The sequence below is a fragment of the Ranitomeya imitator genome, chromosome 7 (assembly GCF_032444005.1).
Source record: "Ranitomeya imitator isolate aRanImi1 chromosome 7, aRanImi1.pri, whole genome shotgun sequence".
Classification (NCBI taxonomy): Eukaryota; Metazoa; Chordata; class Amphibia; order Anura; family Dendrobatidae; genus Ranitomeya; species Ranitomeya imitator.
This window is the reverse complement of record NC_091288.1, coordinates 5,431,550-5,455,704: the sequence shown is the minus strand read 5'-3', so window position 1 is coordinate 5,455,704 and position 24,155 is coordinate 5,431,550. Positions and strand designations below refer to the sequence as shown.

The following is a 24,155-nucleotide window of genomic DNA, read 5'->3' as shown; positions in this document are numbered from 1 at the left end:
ATTCACTCCACTACTACTCCCATCATTCTCTCCACCACTACTCCCATCATTCACTCCACCACTACTCCCATCATTCACTCCACCACTACTCCCATCATTCACTCCACTACTACTCCCATCATTCTCTCTACCACTACTCCCATCATTTACTCCACCCCTACTCCCATCATTCACTCCACCACTACTCCCATCATTTACTCCACCACTACTCCCACCATTCACTCCACCACTACTCCCACCATTCACTCCACCACTACTCCCACCATTCACTCCACTACTACTCCCACCATTCCCCTTACCATTGCCACCACTTCCCGTCACTTTTATACCAGTATTGTCACCACCATTTGTCCCAGTGTTCTCTGCACCTTCCACAGTCACATCCATTCCTTCCTCACTTGTGTCTGGCTTCTCTGCACTCACACCTGCTGGACCGGGGGAGGGGTGCAGCACCACACCCGTTTTCCCTTGATTGGTGCTGTGTTGTGTCTCTGGAGCACCTTGCCCCCCTACTGCAGCAGTTTGTACTTTATTATTCTGGGCCTGCTGCTTGTTGGGGGGCGCCGCCTGCTCCGCACCCACAGACTTCGGGGTTCTGGTGTCACGTTTGGGCGCTGGAGCACTCTGTCCTCCCGTCACTGCAGGGCGCCCAGTGTTCCCTGCAGATGATTTTTCCTGCCTTTTCTGTGCTTTTTGGACTCGCTGCTCCCCTGTCGCAGCCGCATGCCTCTTCTCTACTGAGGCGCACTGCGCCCCTGTCACAACAGTGCGCCCCCCTTTCGCCGCACCATGTTTCTCAGACCTGCCCCCCACAGTCCCGGCGTCGGCCGGCTCAGCCGTAGTGAGCAGGGATGGAGTCTGCCCACACCGTCCCCCTATCGCAACGGCGTGGACATCCCCCTCAGCCCCGGTGAGAACCGGCTTAGCCGCAGAGGGCAGGGAGGGAAACTCCTCGGGGTCCCCTATGTCCGGCGCCATGAGTACCTCCACAGCCTCGCCCCCTGCACTGTTCCCCGCACTGACGGCAGCACCGCCGGACGTCCTCCTCCTCTCCCCACCTTGCCTATGCCCCGGACCCACTGCAGAGCCCGTGCCTTTAGGTTTGGTGGGGTTTACACAGGAGGCGGTAGGTGTAACATCATCCATCAGTACATATTTGTAACCCACCACCTCCCGTGCGGTCTCCTTCGTCGTCTTCTTCCTCTTCTTGGATTCCTCTGCTGGCTCGTCCTCACCAAAGGAAAAGCGGTCCAGGTTCACTGGAGACTCCAGCTGTCGGATCTCCTCTAGCAGACCACCCTCCTCCTCTTCCTCCCCTAGCAGACCACCCTCCTCCTCTTCCTCCTCTAGCAGACCGCCCTCCTCATCTTCCTCCTCTAGCAGACCACCCTCCTCATCTTCCTCCTGTAGCAGACCGCCCTCCTCATCTTCCTCCTCTAGCATACCACCCTCCTCATCTTCCTCCTCTAGCAGACCGCCCTCCTCCTCTTCCTCCTCTAGCATACCACCCTCCTCCTCTTCCTCCACTAGCAGACCGCCCTCCTCCTCTTCCTCCTCTAGCAGACCGCCCTCCTCCTCTTCCTCCTCTAGCAGACCGCCCTCCTCCTCTTCCTCCTCTAGCAGACCACCCTCCTCCTCTTCCTCCTCTAGCAGACCACCCTCCTCATCTTCCTCCTGTAGCAGACCGCCCTCCTCCTCTTCCTCCTCTAGCAGACCGCCCTCCTCCTCTTCCTCCGCTGACACTCCAGCCTGTGCTGTCGGAGTCCTCTGCCGTGCCGGGAGGCCGCTCCCCTGTTGTCGGATCTGCGACTCACTCTCCCGGCTGGTTCCAGCTTGTAGGACTCCAGTCACAGCCACGTCGTCCTCCTCCTCGTCGCTTAGGACGCCGGCTGGCGACTCTCCTGAGGTATTTAACCCCTTCATTTCTGAGAACCGCCGCTGGTTCTTAAACCTCTCCAGGAAGGGACCTGCGCTTTTCTCAATCCCCTCCCGGAGGAGCACTAACCGGACCATCTCATCTCTGAGGGCTCTGAACCTCTGGGAGGTCGCGGGTTTCTCTTTGTTAGAGGCTCGGGTGTTCAGGACCCGAGCCTCCCGCAGCTTCTCCTTCAGCCCGGTCAGTGCTTTGCTGGCGTCCTCGTACTCACGTAGCATGGCGACCACTCGGGAGGAGAAGGTACTCGTGGACTCGCCGGAGCTCGTCTCCCCCCAGGATGTTCCTGGGCTCTCCTTCCTGGGGCCTGGGGCGCCCCTGTCTCCCTCTCTTGTTAGACTTAAATGCATAAAAGTCTAAATAAATAATTCAGGTGCTAAATAGCATCGCCTTATTAACTCATTACTGCATATTTGTACAACATGATTGCACATAACTTGTACATTATTTACCAAGTAATATACATATTAATCACTCATTGCTACATATTTATACAAAATCATTGCACATAATAGACCAAAAAATGCCCAAGTCCTAGATCACTAAAGTGAAAGTGCACTAAGGTGAAAGTGCAGCTGAACTTATTCCCAAGAATTATAGTCAAAGTATCCGCATCACCTTACCTCCGTAATGGCCGTAATGAAAACCTATGCCGGCGGGTGACCCTCCGCGCCCCGACGCGCGTTTCACCGTCTAGCTTAAGAAAAAGGTGGCATATGGCCTGCGGTCATATAGACGTTTCGGGGGACGATCACTGATGGATTCCCTTTTAAAGGGAACCTGTCACCTGTTTTTAGTGTGTGAACCAATGCCCCCGCCTTTGTGAGCGCCTGTACGGTATTATACAAATGTGTCCGTTGTCTTCTGACTTCTGTAAACTACAAATAATACCGTTTTATTTTCCCTCTGCTGCATTTTATCGCTTTTCGTCTGATCCGTTGGGCGTCATTTCCGCAACATCTGTGCCGCCTGCCCCCACCGTCCCCCCGTCCTCTGTCCTTGATGTGGATGAGGCGCCTGCACTTGGCATCATGGACTCGCGCACCTTGCTCTGTCTCACTGCGGGCAGAGCACAAAACATTACTGCGCCCGGGAAACATCATTCTGGCTAATAGGTTCCAGAAAAAAGGATCCGGAATGACGTTTCCTGGCGACTGCGCATTAATGGTGACATTGGTTCACACACTAGTAAATTAGGGACAAGTCCCCTTTAAGGTCTCTCTTGCCTGCACTGATACATTGTAACGCCCGCACAGCTGGGCTAATTATCAGGTTTTCAGCCTCTAAATGAAAACAAATATTTTCTTCAAGGGGGAACGAGGAAAAATATTGAAAATGGTTTTGAATGTGTCCTACTGGGTGGCATCTGTAGTGCTGGAGGGCGGAGTACGGACATTGTGGTCCATCGCCAGCACTGGAGTCTGGGGACCCGATGACGCAACTGCGCCCCACAATCCCCCCTCTCTATCTGGGGGGGTGTTTCAGCTCTGCTTATCCAGGGCTTCCTGGTTCATGAGTTCAGGGGGTGCAGCAAAGTGTAGATAATAATAATAATCTTTATTTTTATATATATCGCTAACATATTCCGCAGCGCTTTACAGTTTTTGCACACATTATCATCGCTGTCCCCATTGGGGCTCACAATCTACATTCCCTATCAGTCTTTGGAATGTGGGAGGAAACCGGAGAACCCGGAGGAAACCCACGCAAACACGGAGAGAACATACAAACTCCTTACATGTGTTCTTGTTGGGATTAGAACCCTGGACTGCAGCACTGCAGTGCTAACCACTGAGCCACCATACAGTGCTAACCACTGAGCCACCATACAGTGCTAACCACTGAGCCATCATACAGTGCTAACCACTGAGCCACCGTACAGTGCTAACCACTGAGCCACCATACAGTGCTAACCACTGAGCCACCGTACAGTGCTAACCACTGAGCCACCATACAGTGCTAACCACTGAGCCATCATACAGTGCTAACCACTGAGCCACCATACAGTGCTAACCACTGAGCCACCATACAGTGCTAACCACTGAGCCACCATACAGTGCTAACCACTGAGCCACCGTACAGTGCTAACCACTGAGCCACCATACAGTGCTAACCACTGAGCCATCATACAGTGCTAACCACTGAGCCACCGTACAGTGCTAACCACTGAGCCACCGTACAGTGCTAACCACTGAGCCACCATACAGTGCTAACCACTGAGCCACCATACAGTGCTAACCACTGAGCCACCATACAGTGCTAACCACTGAGCCACCATACAGTGCTAACCACTGAGCCACCGTACAGTGCTAACCACTGAGCCACCGTACAGTGCTAACCACTGAGCCACCGTACAGTGCTAACCACTGAGCCACCATACAGTGCTAACCACTGAGCCATCATACAGTGCTAACCACTGAGCCACCGTACAGTGCTAACTACTGAGCCACCATGCAGTGCTAACCACTGAGCCACCATACAGTGCTAACCACTGAGCCACCATACAGTGCTAACCACTGAGCCACCATACAGTGCTAACCACTGAGCCACCGTACAGTGCTAACCACTGAGCCATCGTACAGTGCTAACTACTGAGCCACCATGCAGTGCTAACCACTGAGCCACCATACAGTGCTAACCACTGAGCCACCGTGCTGCCCCTCGGTCTCTGTGCTGGTGTTCAGTGTCTGCTCGCTTCCCGTGTGTTGCGTCCTCCCATCGGTCTGTGTGTGGAGTCCATGCCGTATCCTCTGCCGCCCGCAGCTCTGTACTTTGCCGCCGCCGTCTTCTTCCTCCGCCGCAGTCTCTGCTAATCACAAGACGTTCCTGACACACATGTGATTGTGCTGCGGGCCGTGCCGCCCCCTGGTGTCACAGTGTGCAGACACTGCAGCTGCACCCTCACACTGCTACACCCGCCCTGCTGTGCCTGCAGTCTCCGGGCGGAGGGTCACCATGAAGAAGTGGCTGAACATGAAGCAGACCAGGCGGGCGTCAGCTGTGAGTAGAAGGCTGGTGCAATGCTCTGCAGCACGTTCATGTCTGGGGGGTTGTAGAGATGTTCTGGGCGCAGGTTGTTACTGGGCTGAGTGCGCGGAGTGCTGTAGGTGACAGTGCTGGGGGCCGCAGGTGACAGTGCTGGGGGCCGCAGGTGACAGTGCTGGGGGCCGCAGGTGACAGTGCTGGGGGCTGCAGGTGACAGTGCTGGGGGCTGCAGTGCTGGGGGCCGCAGGTGACAGTGCTGGGGGCTGCAGGTGACAGTGCTGGGGGCTGCAGGTGACAGTGCTGGGGGCCGCAGGTGACAGTGCTGGGGGCTACAGTGCTGGGGGCTACAGTGCTGGGGGCCGCAGGTGACAGTGCTGGGGGCCGCAGGTGACAGTGCTGGGGGCCGCAGGTGACAGTGCTGGGGGCCGCAGGTGACAGTGCTGGGGGCCGCAGGTGACAGTGCTGGGGGCCGCAGGTGACAGTGCTGGGGGCCGCAGGTGACAGTGCTGGGGGCTGCAGTGCTGGGGGCCGCAGGTGACAGTGCTGGGGGCCGCAGGTGACAGTGCTGGGGGCTGCAGTGCTGGGGGCTGCAGTGCTGGGGGCTGCAGATGACAGTGCTGGGGGCTGCAGTGCTGGGGGCTGCAGGTGACAGTGCTGGGGGCTGCAGTGCTGGGGGCTGCAGGTGACAGTGCTGGGGGCTGCAGTGCTGGGGGCTGCAGGTGACAGTGCTGGGGGCTGCAGTGCTGGGGGCTGCAGTGCTGGGGGCTACAGGTGACAGTGCTCGGGGCTGCAGTGCTGGAGGCCGCAGGTGGCAGTGCTGGGGGCAGCAGGTGACAGTGCGGGGGGCTGCAGTGCTGGGGGCTGCAGTGCTGGGGGCTGCAGGTGACAGTGCTCGGGGCTGCAGTGCTCGGGGCTGCAGTGCTGGGGGCTGCAGGTGACAGTGCTCGGGGCTGCAGTGCTGGGGGCCGCAGGTGGCAGTGCTGGGGGCCGCAGGTGGCAGTGCTGGGGGCAGCAGGTGACAGTGCGGGGGGCTGCAGTGCTGGGGGCTGCAGTGCTGGGGGCCGCAGGTGGCAGTGCTGGGGGCAGCAGGTGACAGTGCGGGGGGCTGCAGTGCTGGGGGCTGCAGGTGACAGTGCGGGGGGCTGCAGTGCTGGGGGCCGCAGGTGGCAGTGCTGGGGGCAGCAGGTGACAGTGCGGGGGGCTGCAGTGCTGGGGGCTGCAGGTGGCAGTGCTGGGGGCTGCAGTGCTGGGGGGCACAGTGCTGGGGCTGTTGGGGTCACCGGCTGTGCTCTGGTCCTGTGTTTTACATGGCAGTGCAACCCTGGCTCCAGAAGTGATCACTCTGCTCCTATTTCCTGGGAGTCTGGTGCCATCTACACCCAGCCAAGAGCTGCCATCCGGGCCACTGATTAACCCCTTCAGGCTCCATACACAATGCCTTCATTGTGTCCCTGGACTCTAGGGGTCTCCTGCTGGGTCACACATTGCACAGGGGGCAAAATCAAGTTACCTTCCCCTCTTCTGGTGCTGGTTCATACTACAGGGCACAATGCTCATCCGCCCCTCCCCCACACCATGAAATTAAAGCGAGTAACACATGACACCTGGGCTTGTATAATTCCTTCAGGCTTACACTACCAATGAGGGTCTCGGGTCCAGCCATAGCAATGTGCCCTCCTGTGGAGACCCTGGATTCACTCTTAAAGCACAAATGACAGGTACAGTTTTCAATGTGGTCCAATGCCCATTTTCCTTGCGCCATCCGCTGCCCCTCTGCCGCCCGCTGCCACTCTGCCCTGCGCCGTCCGCTGCCCTTCTGCCCTGCCCCATCCACTGCACCTCTGCCCTGCGGCATCCGCTGCCTCTCTTACGTCCGCTGCCCTTCTGCCCTGCTCTGTCCGCTGCCCCTCTGCCGTCCGCTGCCCCTCTGCCGTCCGCTGCCCCTCTGCCGTCCGCTGCCCCTCTGCCGTCCGCTGCCCTGAGCTGTCGGCTGCCCCTCTGCCGTCCTGTGCCCCTCTGCCGTCCTGTGCCCCTCTGCCGTCCTCTGCCGTCCGCTGCCCCTCTGCCGTCCGCTGCCCCTCTGCCGTCCGCTGCCCCTCTGCCGTCCGCTGCCCCTCTACCGTCCGCTGCCCCGAGCTGTCGGCTGCCCCTCTGCCCTGCTCTGTCTGCTGCCCCTCTGCCGTCCTGTGCCCCTCTGCCGTCCGCTGTCCCTCTGCCGTCCGCTGTCCCTCTGCCGTCCGCTGCCCCTCTGCCGTCCTCTGCCGTCCTGTGCCCCTCTGCCGTCCTCTGCTCCTCTGCTGTCCTCTGCCGTCCTGTGCCCCTCTGCCGTCCTGTGCCCCTCTGCCGTCCTGTGCCCCTCTGCCGTCCGCTGTCCCTCTGCCGTCCGCTGTCCCTCTGCCGTCCGCTGTCCCTCTGCCGTCCGCTGCCCCTCTGCCGTCCGCTGCCCCTCTGCCGTCCTGTGCCCCTCTGCCGTCCTGTGCCCCTCTGCCGTCCTGTGCCCCTCTGCCGTCCTGTGCCCCTCTGCCGTCCTCTGCCCCTCTGCCGTCCTCTGCCGTCCGCTGTCCCTCTGCCGTCCCTCTGCCGTCCGCTGTCCCTCTGCCGTCCGCTGCCCCTCTGCCGTCCTCTGCCCCTCTGCCGTCCTCTGCCGTCCTGTGCCCCTCTGCCGTCCTGTGCCCCTCTGCCGTCCGCTGCCCCTCTGCTGTCCTCTGCCGTCCGCTGCCCCTCTGCCGTCCGCTGCCCCGAGCTGTCGGCTGCCCCTCTGCCCTGCTCTGTCCGCTGCCCCTCTGTCGTCCGCTGCCGTCCTCTGCCCCTCTGCCGTCCTTTGCCCCTCTGCTGTCCTCTGCCGTCCGCTGCCCCTCTGCCGTCCGCTGCCCCGAGCTGTCGGCTGCCCCTCTGCCCTGCTCTGTCTGCTGCCCCTCTGCTGTCCTGTGCCCCTCTGCCGTCCGCTGCCCCTCTGCCGTCCGCTGTCCCTCTGCCGTCCGCTGCCCCTCTGCCGTCCGCTGCCCCTCTGCCGTCCGCTGCCCCTCTGCCGTCCGCTTCCCCTCTGCCGTCCGCTTCCCCTCTGCCGTCCGCTTCCCCTCTGCCGTCCGCTGCCCCTCTGGCGTCCGCTGCCCCTCTGCCGTCCGCTGCCCCTCTGCCCTGCTCTGTCTGCTGTCCCTCTGCCGTCCGCTGTCCCTCTGCCGTCCGCTGTCCCTCTGCCGTCCGCTGCCCCTCTGCCGTCCGCTGCCCCTCTGCCGTCCGCTGCCCCGAGCTGTCGGCTGCCCCTCTGCCCTGCTCTGTCTGCTGCCCCTCTGCCGTCCTGTGCCCCTCTGCCGTCCGCTGTCCCTCTGCCGTCCTGTGCCCCTCTGCCGTCCGCTGTCCCTCTGCCGTCCGCTGCCCCTCTGCCGTCTGCTGTCCCTCTGCCGTCCTCTTCCCCCTATAGTTGCTGCGGATGGCCGTATCCTCCGGTCCCGGTTCTTCTCCCGCCTCTCCCAGGTGTTAGAGATGAAGGATGCAGTTGTCCGGTGAAGTCCTCGCCCCACGTCACCTCTGGATCTGCTCCTGTGGGCGGACAGGTGATAGACGGCTGAGGACGGCTTTCCCCGGAGGTCTCCTGTCAGACGCTGCGCGTGGACAAATAATCTCATCACTTTATGTAAATGAGCTCTAACAGGCTATTGGCGGGGCACTGCCTGGAAGATAACTCTGATTACCAGTGTGATGTGTGATGATTACCAATGTTACCAGCGTGATGATTACCAGTGTTGCCAGCGTGATGATTACCAGTGTTGCCAGTGTGATGATTACCAGTGTGATGATTACCAGTGTTGCCAGTGTGATGATTACCAGTGTGATGATTACCAGTGTGATGATTACCAGTGTTGCCAGTGTGATGATTACCAGTGTGATGATTACCAGTGGGATGTGTGATGGCCGCTCTCTGCTCTCCCTGTGGAGCGATGTGTGATGATACCTGACACAGCTGCACACGCTGTTACTGCCGGCGCTGACAGTCAGTGCAGGGAAGCTCTCGGCAGCAGCGCGTGCATTAGCAGCAGTTTTAACCCTGTGGACGCCGGCGGGGGACGTGACAGACATCAGAATGTGAGTATGTAGTGTTTTGTTTTTTTACTTTTACACTGGTAACCAGGGTAAATATCGGGTTACTAAGCGCGGCCCTGCACTTAGTAACCCTATGTTTACCCTGGTTACCCGGGAACTTCGGCATCGTTGAAGACAATTTCAACGATGCTGAAGTCTTTCCCCTGATCGTTGGTCGCTGGAGAGATCTGTCTGTGTGACCACACAACGACTTACCAACGATCACGGCCAGGTCGTATCGCTGCTCGTGATCATTAGTAAGTTAGTGTGATTAAAGCTTTATTAGTTACTTGTCTCGCTGGTAATCATCACACTGGTAACACTGGTAATCATCACACTGGTAACACTGGTAATCATCACACTGGTAACACTGGTAATCATCACACTGATAACACTGGTAATCATCACACTGGTAATCATCACACTGGTAATCATCACACTGGTAATCATCACACTGGTAATCATCACACTGGTAATCATCACACTGGTAATCATCACACTGGTAATCATCACACTGGTAGTCATCACACTGGTAACACTGGTAGTCATCACACTGGTAACACTGGTAGTCATCACACTGGTAACACTGGTAATCATCACACTGGTAACACTGGTAATCATCACACTGGTAATCATCACACTGGTAATCATCACACTGGTAACACTGGTAATCATCACACTGGTATCACTGGTAATCATCACACTGGTAATCATCACACTGGTAATCATCACACTGGTAACACTGGTAATCATCACACTGGTAACACTGGTAATCATCACACTGGTAACACTGGTAGTCATCACACTGGTAACACTGGTAGTCATCACACTGGTAACACTGGTAATCATCACACTGGTAACACTGGTAATCATCACACTGGTAACACTGGTAATCATCACACTGGTAACACTGGTAATCATCACACTGGTAATCATCACACTGGTAATCATCACACTGGTAACACTTGTAATCATCACACTGGTAACACTGGTAATCATCACACTAGTAACACTGGTAATCATCACACTGGTAACACTGGTAGTCATCACACTGGTAACACTGGTAATCATCACACTGGTAATCATCACACTGGTAACACTGGTTATCTTCCGGGCAGTGCCCCGCCCATAGCCTGTTTGACCTCATTTACATAAAGTGATAGATGACTTCTCCACGCGCAGCGTCTGACCGGAGACCTCCAGGGATAGCCGTCCTCAGCCGTCTATGACCTTCCGCCCACAGGAGCAGATCCACATGTGGGGACAGATTCCCTCCAACCCTGGACAGAGCGGGCGCCTGCAGTGAGGTTCTGGCTCTGCAGGGGTTAATGGATTGTGTCTTCAGTGTGAGGGTAAAGTCCATGCAGGATCGGGGATCGGGTGACGCCTTTCCTCGCAGAGTCTGGGGCGAGGGCGCCTGATCTCTCACCGTGTGCGGCTCCTGCTGTACAACCTCAGCTGCAGCCCAGGCTGTGACAAACCCTCAGCTGTGAGAAGGATGACCACAGGTTTCCAGCTTGTGGCTTTTATCAGAAGTTGCTAAAATCCATTTGGTTACTGACAGAAAGCAGAAATTTTGAAAATGGTAAAAATGGAACATAAAATCGTGTAGAAAACTGTGTAACGTTTCATATCACGCTGTGTAAAGTGGCTGATAACAGAGAATAGACTGCGGTGTCCTCCAGGCAGGACCATCACTAGCAGGAGGCCATGTGCTGTATACATGTTTATATGGCATCCAAGGGTCAGGACTCTGCTGATAAGGGGTTAAAGTCTGAGATTGCACTATCATTCGATCCATCAGCTGCGCCGCAACCCCCCCCATTCCTCCCCCCACCGGAGATCAACGGCTGCACCTTCCCCTCCCCTGGAGATCATCGGCTGCACCCTTTTGTGGCCACTGTGGACGTCTCTCTGCGGCCTCCTCCCATGTGGCCACTGTGAACGTCTCTCTGCGTCCTCTCTTGTGACCCCTGTGGACATCTCTCTTCGGCGTCCTCTCGGCAACTCCTGTGGACGTGTCTCTGTTGCCTCTTCCCTTGTGGCCCATCTGGATGTCTCTCTGCAGCCTCCTCTCTTGTGGCCTCTGTGGATGTCTCTCTGCGGCCTACTCTCTTGTGGCCCCTCTGGACATCTCTCTGCGGCCTCCTGTCTGTGGCCTCTCTTGTGGCCCTTCTGGATGTCTCTCTGCGGCCTTCTCTCTTGTGGCCCCTCTGGACATCTCTCTTCAGCCTCCAATCTGCGGCCTCCTCCCTTGTGGCCCCTGTGGACGTTTCTGCGGCCTCCTCTTTTGTGGCCCCTGTGGATGTCTCTCTTCGGCCTCCTCTCTTGAGGCCCTTGCAGACTTCTCTGGGTCTCCGCCAGGCTGCCGGTGCCTCATCCTAAACACGGACGATGATATTTAATGTGTGGATCATCGATGTCCCAGATCCAGTGATCGAGTTACAGAACAACCTGGAGATCTGGCGCTCGATAGATCACAGCCATGCTCCGAGGCCGGCGTATTCGGGCAGCGCTGCGGTTACCAGTTTTCGGTGTCTTCTCTGGGTTTGGGCGCTCAATAGATCACAGCCGCGCTCCGTTGTTGCCCCGAGGCCGGCGTATTCGGGCAGCGCTGCGGTTACCAGTGTTTGGTGTCTTCTCTGGATTTGGGCACTCGATAGATCACAACCGCGCTCTGTTGTTGCCCCGAGGCCGGTGTTTTCTGGCAGCGCCGCTGTTGCCAGTTTTCGGTGTCTTCTCTGGGTTTGGGTGCTCAATAAATCACAGCCACACTCCGTTGTTGCCCCGAGGTCGACGTATTCGGGCAGCGCCGCTGTTGCCAGTGTGGTGAAATATGTGTACATATATATATCTATATGTGTGTAGGGACATATGTCTAGGGTTATATGTGTGACTAGTGATAATGTAACATCTGTCCTGAATGCAAGTTGCACCTAGATGTTAATAGGTACTTCCTTGGGACTAGTAGAAATTCTGTCTCCATATCCCAGCAGGAGGTCTGGCTAAGGCCGAGAAGAAAGGAACGCTTGACACCCCCTAGTGCTTGGAGGGGAGATGCTAATTGCGGCCTAAGGGTAGCTATCCCTGGGAACCACCTCACAAGTGTCTCCAGAGGAAAATAATATATATTCATTAGTAGAGCGGCCGTGGCTGGGAAGCCGGTCTAGAAACCTGACCTCAGATCAAAATTATAAATTTAGGCTGCAGAATTGTGTTCACATGATGGGGGCAGCCTGAGAAGCTGATGTGATCCAATCTACATTCTTCCTTCTCTCAGGGAGCAGAAAGCAACTACCAGTTAGATGATTTCTGTAAGTTTTCTCCTGTTTATTTTGACACTGTTTTGCATAAGTTGTATGTCTTTTTATTATCATATTTTTATACCTTTTTCTCATTGTAAGCAGTGAACCTTTTGTTATTAAAGTATAAAACTTTAACAAGTTGAACCTTGAATGTTCTAAAAGAATCCATAACCTAGAGGTGTGTGAGCCTTATGAGTGATAAACATGTTTTTATTAGTAGTATTATTTCTGGGACTCATCGCCCGTGTATTTGATGAGCGCTGGCAGCGTGTATGAGCGGGTGTGTGGCCTGGGTCGGTGTGTGATTTATGCTCCCATTACAGCATAGGACAGAGGTTGAATGCTGGACTGAGAGTGGGGAGATAGATTAACCCTTGCAGGCACAACCCCAAGTCACGTGTGAGAGCAGGCACGTGACGAATAAGTGACACCACGGAGAAGGGATCCGTGACAGCCAGTTTTCAGTGTCTTCTCTGGGTTTGGGCGCTCGATAGATCACAGCCGCGCTCCGTTTTTGCTCCGAGGCCGGTGTTTTCTGTCAGCGCTGCTGTTGCCAGTTTTCTGTGTCTTCGCTGGTTTTTGGTGCTCGATAGATCACAGCCGCGCTCCGTTGCCCCGAGGCCGGTGTTTTCTGGCAAGGCCGCTGTTGCCAGTTTTTGGTGTCTACGCTGGGTTTGAGCGCTCGATAGATCACAGCCGCGCTCCGTTGTTGCCCCAAGACCGGTGTTTTCTGGCAGCGCCGCTGTTGCCCGTTTTTGGCGTCTTCTCTGGGTTTGTGCTCTCAGTAGCAGAAGCAATAAATCTCTTTTTTGTTGGGGAACTGGTGGGACGACATTGTTTCTTTAGTGTTGTGGATCTTTTTCTTTTGTTTTTCTCGTTCTGCTTTGTTTTTTGTGCCTCTGATTTGTGACTTTTTTTTCTTTCCGGCCGCTTTGCTCCCACTCGGATCATTTTGTCTGGAAGTTTACAGCTCTGTAGATGGCGCTGCTGCGCTCGGGTGTCTGTCTCGCCATGCGGGGGTCCCGCCATTACATGAGGCCTCGTATCTGTGATGTGAACGGTGGCCGGCGATGACTGTCTCTCAGGCTGCGCCCTAGCTGCTGCTGCTGGTGGACGGGCGCTGTTGCTCCTGCTACGGAATGATGGCTCAGTAGTCGGCATTGTCTTATATATAAGGCAGCATGGTGACTCAGTGGTCACCATTAATATATATATATATTAATGGTAACTGCTGAGCCAGCCTGCTACCCTATGTATATTAAGTGGTAGCCTCTGAGCCACCATGCCACCCTATATACAGTACAGTGCTGACCACTGAGTCACCATGCCACCCTATATACAGTACAGTACTAACCACTGAGCCACCATGCCACCCTATATACAGTACAGTACTAACCACTGAGCCACCATGCCATCCTATATACAGTACAGTGCTGACCACTGAGCCACCATGCCATCCTATATACAGTACAGTGCTGACCACTGAGCCACCATGCCACCCTATATACAGTACAGTGCTAACCACTGAGTCACCATGCCACCCTATATACAGTACAGTACTAACCACTGAGCCACCATGCCACCCTATATACAGTACAGTACTAACCACTGAGCCACCATGCCACCCTATATACAGTACAGTACTAACCACTGAGCCACCATACTGCCGTATATATTAGTGGTAGCCACTGAGCCTCCATGCTCGCCATATACAGTGTGCTGTGGTGCAGACCCCCGTTACTCGGCCCCGTAGCCCCCTGTACACATTCCATGTCTCGGGGTGACCCGCTTTCCTCTCTTGCAGTTGTCGGGCGGCTGTGAGCTGACGTCGGTGCTGCAGGACTTCATCGCCATTCACAGCAATGAGCTGAGTGTCCAGGTCGGGCAGACGGTGGAGCTGCTGGAGAAGCCGAGTGAACGGCCTGGATGGTACCTGGTGCGCACCACAGACAGGAGCCCCCCGCAGGAAGGACTGGTCCCCAGCAGCGCCCTCTGCGTCTCACATTCACGCAGCAGTGTGGAGATGGAGTGTTTCTTCCCCCCAGGAAAAGGTAAGATGGAGACATTCACCTGTAATCTGAATGCTGGGGTCCACAGCCTGGGGACGGTCTCTGGGACCCCCCTTGCGTTCCTAGGATTGTCTTCTGATGTTGGACGTTTTCTGTGTGTTGTCCAGTAGATTATTATTATTATTATACATTTTTATAGCGCCATTTATTCCATGGCGCTTTACATGTGAATACGGGGCAAATATAGACAAATACATTAAACATGAGCAGATAACAAGGCACACGAGTACATAAGGAGGGAGGACCCTGCCCGCGAGGGCTCACAGTCTGCAGGGGGTGGGTGAGGATACACTAGGAGAGGGAAGAGCTGGCTGTGCGGCTGTTCAGTAGGTTGAGGATCACTGCAGGCTGTAGGCTTGTCGGAAGAGATGAGTCTTCAGGTTCTTTTTGAAGGTTTCTATGGTAGGCGCAAGTCTGATGTGTTGGGGTAGAGAGTTCCAGAGTATGGGGGAAGCACGGGAGAAGTCTTGGATGCGGTTATGGGAAGAAGAGATGAGAGGGGAGTAGAGAAGGAGGTCTTGGGAGGATCGGAGGTCGCGTGTAGGTAGGTACCGGGAGACCATGTCACAGATGTATGGAGGAGACAGGTTGTGGATGGCTTTGTATGTCAGTGTGAGGGTTTTGAACTGGAGTCTCTGGGCGATAGGAAGCCAGTGAAGGGCTTGACACAGGGGAGAGGCTGGGGAATAGCGGGGGGACAGGTGGATTAGTCGGGCAGCAGAGTGTAGAATGGATTGGAGGGGTGCCAGAGTGCTAGAGGGGAGTCCAGAGAGTAGGAGATTGCAGTAGTCGAGGCGGGAGATGATAAGGGCATGCACTAGCGTTTTTGCAGTGTTGCGGTCAAGGAAAGCACGGATCCGGGAAATATTTTTGAGTTTGAGACGACAGGAGGAGGCAAGGGCTTGGATATGTGGCTTGAAAGAGAGGGCAGAGTCGAGGATCACCCCGAGGCACCGGGCGTGTGGGACTGGGGATCGTGAGCAGCCATTGACATTGATGGATAGGTCTGGTGGAGGGGTAGAGTGAGATGGGGGAAAGATGATGAATTCTGTTTTGTCCATGTTCAGTTGTAGAAAGCGAGCAGAAAAGAAGGCTGAAATGGCAGACAGACAGTGCGGGATTTTGGTAAGCAAGGAGGAGAGGTCAGGTCCGGAGAGGTAGATCTGCGTGTCGTCAGCGTAGAGATGGTACTGCATACCGTGGGATTCTATGAGCTGTCCCAGGCCGAAAGTGTAGATGGAGAAGAGTAGGGGTCCTAGAACAGAGCCTTGAGGAACACCGACTGACAAGGGGCGAAGTGAGGAGGTGGTGTGGGGGAGGGAGACACTGAATGTTCGGTCTGTCAGATATGACGAGATCCAGGAAAGGGCCAAGTCTGTGATGCCAAGGGATGAGAGGATTTGTAGCAAAAGGGAGTGGTCTACAGTGTCAAAGGCAGAAGACAAGTCCAGGAGAAGGAGGACAGAGTAGTGTCGCTTGCTCCTGGCAGTTAGTAGGTCATTGGTGACTTTAGTTAGGGCAGTTTCAGTTGAGTGATGGGAACGGAAGCCTGATTGTAACCGATCAAAGAGGGAGCAGGAGGAGAAGTGGGAGGACAGTTCAAGATGGACGTGTTGCTCCAGCAATTTGGAGGCATAAGGGAGAAGAGATATTGGGCGATAGCTAGACACAGAGGATGGGTCGAGGGAGGGCTTTTTGAGGATGGGTGTGATCTTGGCATGCTTGAAGGATGAGGGAAAGACACCTGTTGTGAGTGAGAGGTTGAAGAGGTGCGTTAGGGTTGGGATGAAGACCGTGGAAAGGTTAGGGATGAGGTGGGATGGGAGCGGGTCAAGCGTGCAGGTGGTGAGGTGTGATCTTGACAGGAGGGTGGAGAGCTGATAGATGGCGATCTCTTCCTATAATGTGCTGTAGCGTCCCAATTAAATGGCCCCTTACCCTTCCAGGCCCATGGGCCGGGTGGTAATAGACTTGTTTCGGGAGGTTCTCCACCTCGGGGATTAGGAGCCTCCTCCATTACAGACGAGCCTTCCTTCCTCTTCTCCTGCCGTGCTTTTATTCTTTTCCCTTCCTCACTGACTTTTGTCTACTTGCTGTCAATGAATAGAAACATTGTTTTTTTTTTTTTATGTGCAGACTATAAACTGTCCTTTCAGCCTTTCACTGACAGCAAGAAGACATCTTTAAGAAGGTGATGAATTTAGACCTGGCAGTTAAGGGGGAAGCAGCAGAACTGTGAGCGCAGCTCTGGGTGTGATAGGAGGATAACCAGGGTTGGTGTATGGAGATTGCCTGCGGTTTGTGGGGTGCTCCCCTCTCCTTCTCCAGGCCAGGATCGTGTGCATTGCCGAAAACTCTGGACTGCCAGACGCCCCAATCCCATAGACTCATTGTGGCCCTGTGCTGCCAGGGCTCTGAATACGGGGAGTGCATGTTCAGTGCCTTGGTAGTCAGCAACCCGGCGGCCTGTCCTCTGCCCGCCTGTCCTCTGCCGTCCGGTCCTCTGCCGTCCTGTCCTCTGCCGTCCTGTCCTCTGCCGTCCTGTCCTCTGCCGTCCTGTCCTCTGCCGTCCTGTCCTCTGCCGTCCTGTCCTCTGCCGTCCTGTCCTCTGCCGTCCGGTCCTCTGCCGTCCGGTCCTCTGCCGTCCGGTCCTCTGCCGTCCTGTCCTCTGCCGTCCTGCCCTCTGCCGTCCTGCCCTCTGCCGTCCTGCCCTCTGCCGTCCTGCCCTCTGCCGTCCGGTCCTCTGCCGTCCTGCCCTCTGCCGTCCTGCCCTCTGCCGTCCGGTCCTCTGCCGTCCTGTCCTCTGCCCTCTGCCGTCCTGCCCTCTGCCGTCCTGTCCTCTGCCCTCTGCCGTCCTGCCCTCTGCCGTCCTGTCCTCTGCCGGCCGGTCCTCTGCCGTCCTGTCCTCTGCCGTCCTGCCCTCTGCCGTCCTGTCCTCTGCCGTCCTGTCCTCTGCCGTCCTGTCCTCTGCCGTCCTGCCCTCTGCCGTCCGGTCCTCTGCCGTCCTGTCCTCTGCCGTCCTGTCCTCTGCCGTCCTGTCCTCTGCCCTCTGCCGTCCTGCCCTCTGCCGTCCTGTCCTCTGCCCTCTGCCGTCCTGCCCTCTGCCGTCCTGTCCTCTGCCCTCTGCCGTCCTGCCCTCTGCCGTCCTGCCCTCTGCCGTCCGGCCCTCTGCCGTCCGGCCCTCTGCCGGCCGGCCCTCTGCCGGCCGGCCCTCTGCCGGCCGGCCCTCTGCCGGCCGGCCCTCTGCCGTCCGGCCCTCTGCCGTCCTGCCGTCCTGCCCTCTGCCGTCCTGCCCTCTGCCGTCCTGCCCTCTGCCGTCCTGCCCTCTGCCGGCCGGTCCTCTGCCGTCCGGTCCTCTGCCGTCCGGCCCTCTGCCGGCCGGCCCTCTGCCGGCCGGCCCTCTGCCGTCCGGCCCTCTGCCGTCCGGCCCTCTGCCGTCCTGCCCTCTGCCGTCCTGCCGTCCTGCCCTCTGCCGTCCTGCCCTCTGCCGTCCTGCCCTCTGCCGTCCTGCCCTCTGCCGGCCGGTCCTCTGCCGTCCGGTCCTCTGCCGTCCTGCCCTCTGCCCGCCTGTCCTCTGCCGTCTGGTCCTCTGCCGTCCTGTCCTCTGCCGTCCTGTCCTCTGCCGTCCTGTCCTCTGCCGTCCTGTCCTCTGCCGTCCTGTCCTCTGCCGTCCTGTCCTCTGCCGTCCGGTCCTCTGCCGTCCGGTCCTCTGCCGTCCGGTCCTCTGCCGTCCTGTCCTCTGCCGTCCTGCCCTCTGCCGTCCTGCCCTCTGCCGTCCTGCCCTCTGCCGTCCTGCCCTCTGCCGTCCTGCCCTCTGCCGTCCGGTCCTCTGCCGTCCTGTCCTCTGCCGTTCTGCCGTCCGGTCCTCTGCCGTCCGGTCCTCTGCCGTCCGGCCCTCTGCCGTCCGGCCCTCTGCCGTCCGGCCCTCTGCCGTCCGGCCCTCTGCCGTCCGGCCCTCTGCCGTCCTGTCCTCTGCCGTCCTGTCCTCTGCCGTCCTGCCCTCTGCCGTCCTGCCCTCTGCCGTCCTGCCCTCTGCCGTCCTGCCCTCTGCCGTCCTGCCCTCTGCCGTCCTGCCCTCTGCCGTCCTGCCCTCTGCCGTCCTGCCCTCTGCCGTCCTGCCCTCTGCCGTCCTGCCCTCTGCCGTCCTGCCGTCCTGCCCTCTGCCGTCCTGTCCTCTCACATACTTCACATTCACGAGGGGCTTTATATCGTCAGATCTGATTGATCAGTCGGGCAGAGTCGTCCATCCCTCGGGATGCAGACAGTGGGGCTCGTCACTCACAGACACTGGCCCTGGAGTGACACTTGGGAAAGGCAGGGCTCTTAGGATAGAAGGAGTCCATGGTTCTCTGCCGGCCCCCCAATCATTGCTGACAATGCGGGGGAGCTGGGATTCACCTGTTCCTTCAGGGTGCTCCATCCATCCAGCTGGTATCCTGTCTCCCCATCATACGCCTCTAATGGTGGACTCGGGAAACAGATGCCGGATGACCTGTGCCCTGGAAATGCCGCACCTGGGCTGACGAGGACAGACGCATCCTCCTGCAGCCCCCCGGCCAAGCGCTGGCTGGAGCAGGACGGCACCATGAAGCTCCTGGGCTCAGACTGTGGGCTCCGCAGAACCTGCGCCGTCTGGGCTGCAGCCGTGCAAAGTTTGTTATTCTTCGTGTTCGGCATCGTTGTTTCCACAGACGCCGATACTTTGTTTCTCTGCTTCGCCGTCTTCTCGAATGTAGAGTTTCCATCGTTCCCGTAACTCCAACTCCCACGTGTGAGAGGAAGAAAGTTACATAAATTATCAGATTATAACACGGGAGAAGCCATTCTGGTAATGCGCCATCATATAGTAATGACCTCGTCAGCCTCTGCGCTGGGACCTCGAGTATGATCTCCCCGCGTAGTGGTGCGTGCAGTGGGTACGATCTCTCCGCGTAGTGGTGCGTGCGGTGGGTACGATCTCCCCGCGTAGTGGTGCGTGCAGTGGGTACGATCTCCCGCGTAGTGGGTACGATCTCCCCGTGTAGTGGTGCGTGCGGTGGGTACGATCTCCCCGCGTAGTGGTGCGTGCGGTGGGTACGATCTCCCCGCGTAGTGGTGCGTGCAGTGGGTACGATCCCGTGTGCAGTGGTGCGTGCGGTGGGTACGATCTCCCTGCGTCTGCGTAGTGGTGCGTGCAGTGGGTATGATCTCCCCGCGTAGTGGTGCGTGCGGTGGGTACGATCTCCCCGCGTAGTGGTGCGTGCAGTGGGTACGATCCTGTGTGCAGTGGTGCGTGCGGTGGGTACGATCTCCCCGCGTAGTGGTGCGTGCAGTGGGTACGATCTCCCCGCGCAGTGGTGCGTGCGGTGGGTACGATCTCCCCGCGTAGTGGTGCGTGCGGTGGGTACGATCTCCCCGCGCAGTGGTGCGTGCGGTGGGTACGATCCCGTGTGCAGTGGTGCGTGCAGTGGGTACGATCCCGTGTGCAGTGGTGCGTGCGGTGGGTACGATCTCCCCACGTAGTGGTGCGTGCAGTGGGTACGATCTCCCCGCGTAGTGGTGCGTGCAGTGGGTACGATCTCCCCACGTAGTGGTGCGTGCAGTGGGTACGATCTCCCCGCGTAGTGGTGCGTGCGGTGGGTACGATCTCCCCACGTAGTGGTGCGTGCAGTGGGTACGATCTCCCCGCGTAGTGGTGCGTGCAGTGGGTACGATCTCCCCGCGCAGTGGTGCGTGCGGTGGGTACGATCTCCCGTGCAGTGGGTACGATCTCCCCGCGTAGTGGTGCGTGCAGTGGGTACAATCTCCCCGCGCAGTGGTGCGTGCGGTGGGTACGATCTCCCCGCGTAGTGGTGCGTGCGGTGGGTACGATCTCCCCGCGCAGTGGTGCGTGCAGTGGGTACGATCTCCCCGCGTAGTGGTGCGTGCAGTGGGTACGATCTCCCCGCGTAGTGGTGCGTGCGGTGGGTACGATCTCCCCGCGTAGTGGTGCGTGCGGTGGGTACGATCTCCCTGCGTAGTGGTGCGTGCAGTGGGTACGATCTCCCCGCGCAGTGGTGCGTGCAGTGGGTACGATCTCCCCGCGTAGTGGTGTGTACAGTGGGTACGATCTCCCCGCGCAGTGGTGCGTGCGGTGGGTACGATCTCCCCGCGCAGTGGTGCGTGCGGTGGGTACGATCTCCCGTGCAGTGGGTACGATCTCCCCGCGTAGTGGTGCGTGCAGTGGGTACAATCTCCCCGCGCAGTGGTGCGTGCGGTGGGTACGATCTCCCCGCGTAGTGGTGCGTGCGGTGGGTACGATCTCCCCGCGCAGTGGTGCGTGCAGTGGGTACGATCTCCCCGCGTAGTGGTGCGTGCAGTGGGTACGATCTCCCCGCGTAGTGGTGCGTGCGGTGGGTACGATCTCCCCGCGTAGTGGTGCGTGCGGTGGGTACGATCTCCCTGCGTAGTGGTGCGTGCAGTGGGTACGATCTCCCCGCGCAGTGGTGCGTGCAGTGGGTACGATCTCCCCGCGTAGTGGTGCGTGCAGTGGGTACGATCTCCCCGCGTAGTGGTGCGTGCAGTGGGTACGATCTCCCCGCGCAGTGGTGCGTGCGGTGGGTACGATCTCCCGTGCAGTGGGTACGATCTCCCCGCGTAGTGGTGCGTGCAGTGGGTACAATCTCCCCGCGCAGTGGTGCGTGCGGTGGGTACGATCTCCCCGCGTAGTGGTGCGTGCGGTGGGTACGATCTCTCCGCGCAGTGGTGCGTGCAGTGGGTACGATCTCCCCGCGTAGTGGTGCGTGCAGTGGGTACGATCTCCCCGCGTAGTGGTGCGTGCGGTGGGTACGATCTCCCCGCGTAGTGGTGCGTGCGGTGGGTACGATCTCCCTGCGTAGTGGTGCGTGCAGTGGGTACGATCTCCCCGCGCAGTGGTGCGTGCAGTGGGTACGATCTCCCCGCGTAGTGGTGTGTACAGTGGGTACGATCTCCCCGCGCAGTGGTGCGTGCGGTGGGTACGATCTCCCCGCGCAGTGGTGCGTGCGGTGGGTACGATCTCCCCGCGTAGTGGTGCGTGCAGTGGGTACGATCTCCCCGCGCAGTGGTGCGTGCAGTGGGTACGATCTCCCCGCGTAGTGGTGCGTGCGGTGGGTACGATCTCCCTGCGTAGTGGTGCGTGCAGTGGGTACGATCTCCCCGCGCAGTGGTGCGTGCAGTGGGTACGATCTCCCCGCGTAGTGGTGTGTACAGTGGGTACGATCTCCCCGCGCAGTGGTGCGTGCGGTGGGTACGATCTCCCCGCGCAGTGGTGCGTGCGGTGGGTACGATCTCCCCGCGTAGTGGTGCGTGCAGTGGGTACGATCTCCCCGCGTAGTGGTGCGTGCGGTGGGTACGATCTCCCCGCGTAGTGGTGCGTGCAGTGGGTACGATCTCCCCGCGTAGTGGTGCGTGCGGTGGGTACGATCTCCCCGCGTAGTGGTGCGTGCAGTGGGTACGATCTCCCCGCGTAGTGGTGCGTGCGGTGGGTACGATCTCCCCGCGTAGTGGTGCGTGCAGTGGGTACGATCTCCCCGCGTAGTGGTGCGTGCGGTGGGTACGATCTCCCCGCGCAGTGGTGCGTGCAGTGGGTACGATCTCCCCGCGTAGTGGTGCGTGCGGTGGGTACGATCTCCCCGCGTAGTGGTGCGTGCAGTGGGTACGATCTCCCCGCGTAGTGGTGCGTGCAGTGGGTACGATCTCCCCGCGTAGTGGTGCGTGCGGTGGGTACGATCTCCCCGCGCAGTGGTGCGTGCGGTGGGTACGATCTCCCCGCGTAGTGGTGCGTGCGGTGGGTACGATCTCCCCGCGTAGTGGTGGGTGCAGTGGGTACGATCTCCCTGCGTAGTGGTGGGTACGATCTCCCCGCGTAGTGGTGCGTGCGGTGGGTACGATCTCCCCGCGCAGTGGTGCGTGCAGTGGGTACGATCTCCCTGCGTAGTGGTGGGTACGATCCCGTGTGCAGAGCCCTGTGTTGGGAGCTGTACACATGGAGCCGCTCCTCCCTCCCCGGCGGTGGCTCCTCCTGCCCTGCGAGGTGAGCCGCTCTCTGTCCCTGGTGCTTGGGGCTTATTGCTGGTGGTGAGAGGATGAAGAGTGGAAGCCCCCGCGCGCCGGCTCTCTGCTCCGCGTCCTGGTTCTGCTGCAGGTGCTGCTGTCTGCTGGGCGGTGAGTTCTCCCCGGAGACCAGGCTCCGATATTAGGGGCCTCCCCATGTCCTCTAATGGTGCCCTGAGGGCAGATGTGACCCTGCGGGGGAACTCCTGCCCCCACACGTTGTGATTATTCGGGATTTTGGTTTCCAGTAGATCCAGATGTTGTATCGTCTCCTATAAGACGTAGGACGGAGCTGGAGGGGCAGAAGGGGGTCGGTATCTGTGGTGGTGAAGTGGGGGCTTGTGACTTTGTGGTCAGTATCGGCACATTTAGTAATGACATAGGGGCAGTGTGGGGGCTGCACTGTCCTTGATATTGGGGGTCAATATCTGTGGATGTGGTGGGAGGGGGTCTATGGTTCTTGTGATATTGGGAGACTCCAGCTGCTGAGATGTTATGGGGTCGGTCAGTATCTGCCCCCTCATGAGTGATACTCGCTCTTCTCTTGGTACTTAGTGCCGGGATTGTTCTTTTATGAATGGACGGGGGAGGGGAGCTGAAACTGTTCCCTGGATTTGCCAAATGTCAAGTACGAGACCAGAGGGAAGCGGTCTAATGAGACGTTCTGTGACTGCAGTCTAATGTGGTGTCTACCATTGGTGCAAATAACTTACCATGTGCCTTCACCTGCCCGCTGCTGCCCCCCATATCTGCCCGCTGCCCCTGACACCGCATATCTGCTTGCCAGCTCCCCGTATCTGCCCGTTGCCTCCACCTTCCCATATCTGCATTCTGCCCGCTGCCACCATCTCCCCGTATCTGCCCCTGACACTCCATATCTGCCTGCCACCTCCCCTTATCTGCCTGCTGCCGCCACCTCCCTGTATCTGCCCCTAACAACCCATATCTGCCTGCCACCTCCCCCTCCAGGTATCTGCCCGCCGTCTCTCGGGATCTGCCCGCCGTCTCTCGGGATCTGCCCGCCGTCTCTCGGGATCTGCCCGCCGTCTCTCGGGATCTGCCCGCCGTCTCTCGGGATCTGCCCCACGTCTCTCGGGATGTGCCCGCCGTCTCTCGGGATCTGCCCGCCGTCTCTCGGGATCTGCCCGCCGTCTCTCGGTATCTGCCCGCCGTCTCTCGGGATCTGCCCGCCGTCTCTCGGGATCTGCCCCACGTCTCTCGGGATCTGCCCGCCGTCTCTCGGGATCTGCCCGCCGTCTCCTGGTATCTGCCCGCAGGTTTTGCACTGGTCTCTGGGGCCATGAAGCGGCTTCATCCTGGTTCCACTCCCGGCAGGGCCCCGTCTGCAGAGCGTTCCTCCTCGGCTTTGGTGTCGGGTGCTGCGCTCCCTGGACTGCTAAGCGACTCCTCAGGAAAGGTTTTCATTATGGCCGCTGTCGTCCGCTGAGCGGTCGGATGTTTTCCATTACCTTCTTCTGATCGTTTTCGGTAACCTGGAGCTGTCGGGTCTGTACCAGTGTCATCATATACATGGCGCGCGCACTGCCGCTGAGGCGCCGCACAATGGCCGCCGGCGCACCTAGAGGCTTCCCATCGTATCTGTAGCAATTCCACCCCCCTACATCACCAGGGTCTGCACCTCGCCCTCACAGACCTGCGCCCGCACCGCTGCCATCCTCTCCAGGGATCCTCTCTGGTTTATCAGGATCCTGAACTTCTGCTTTTAACCCT

The 24,155-nt window shown here is 58.5% G+C and overlaps 1 protein-coding gene across 7 annotated transcripts in view; it reads left to right on the top strand.

Annotated features, from left to right (window-relative positions):
• Positions 1–24,155, top strand: part of KALRN (kalirin RhoGEF kinase) — a 424,214-nt gene that overhangs the window by 232,020 nt on the left and 168,039 nt on the right. For 2 of the 7 annotated variants that reach the window (XM_069732606.1, XM_069732607.1), the window contains exon 34: positions 14,108–14,354. In XM_069732606.1, the coding sequence (XP_069588707.1) occupies positions 14,108–14,354 (247 nt within the window). Of the gene's footprint in view, positions 1–4,749; positions 4,934–14,107; positions 14,355–22,409; positions 22,536–24,155 lie in introns of those variants that run through there. The other 5 variants (XM_069732610.1, XM_069732614.1, XM_069732608.1 and 2 more) reach the window with 4 other exon arrangements.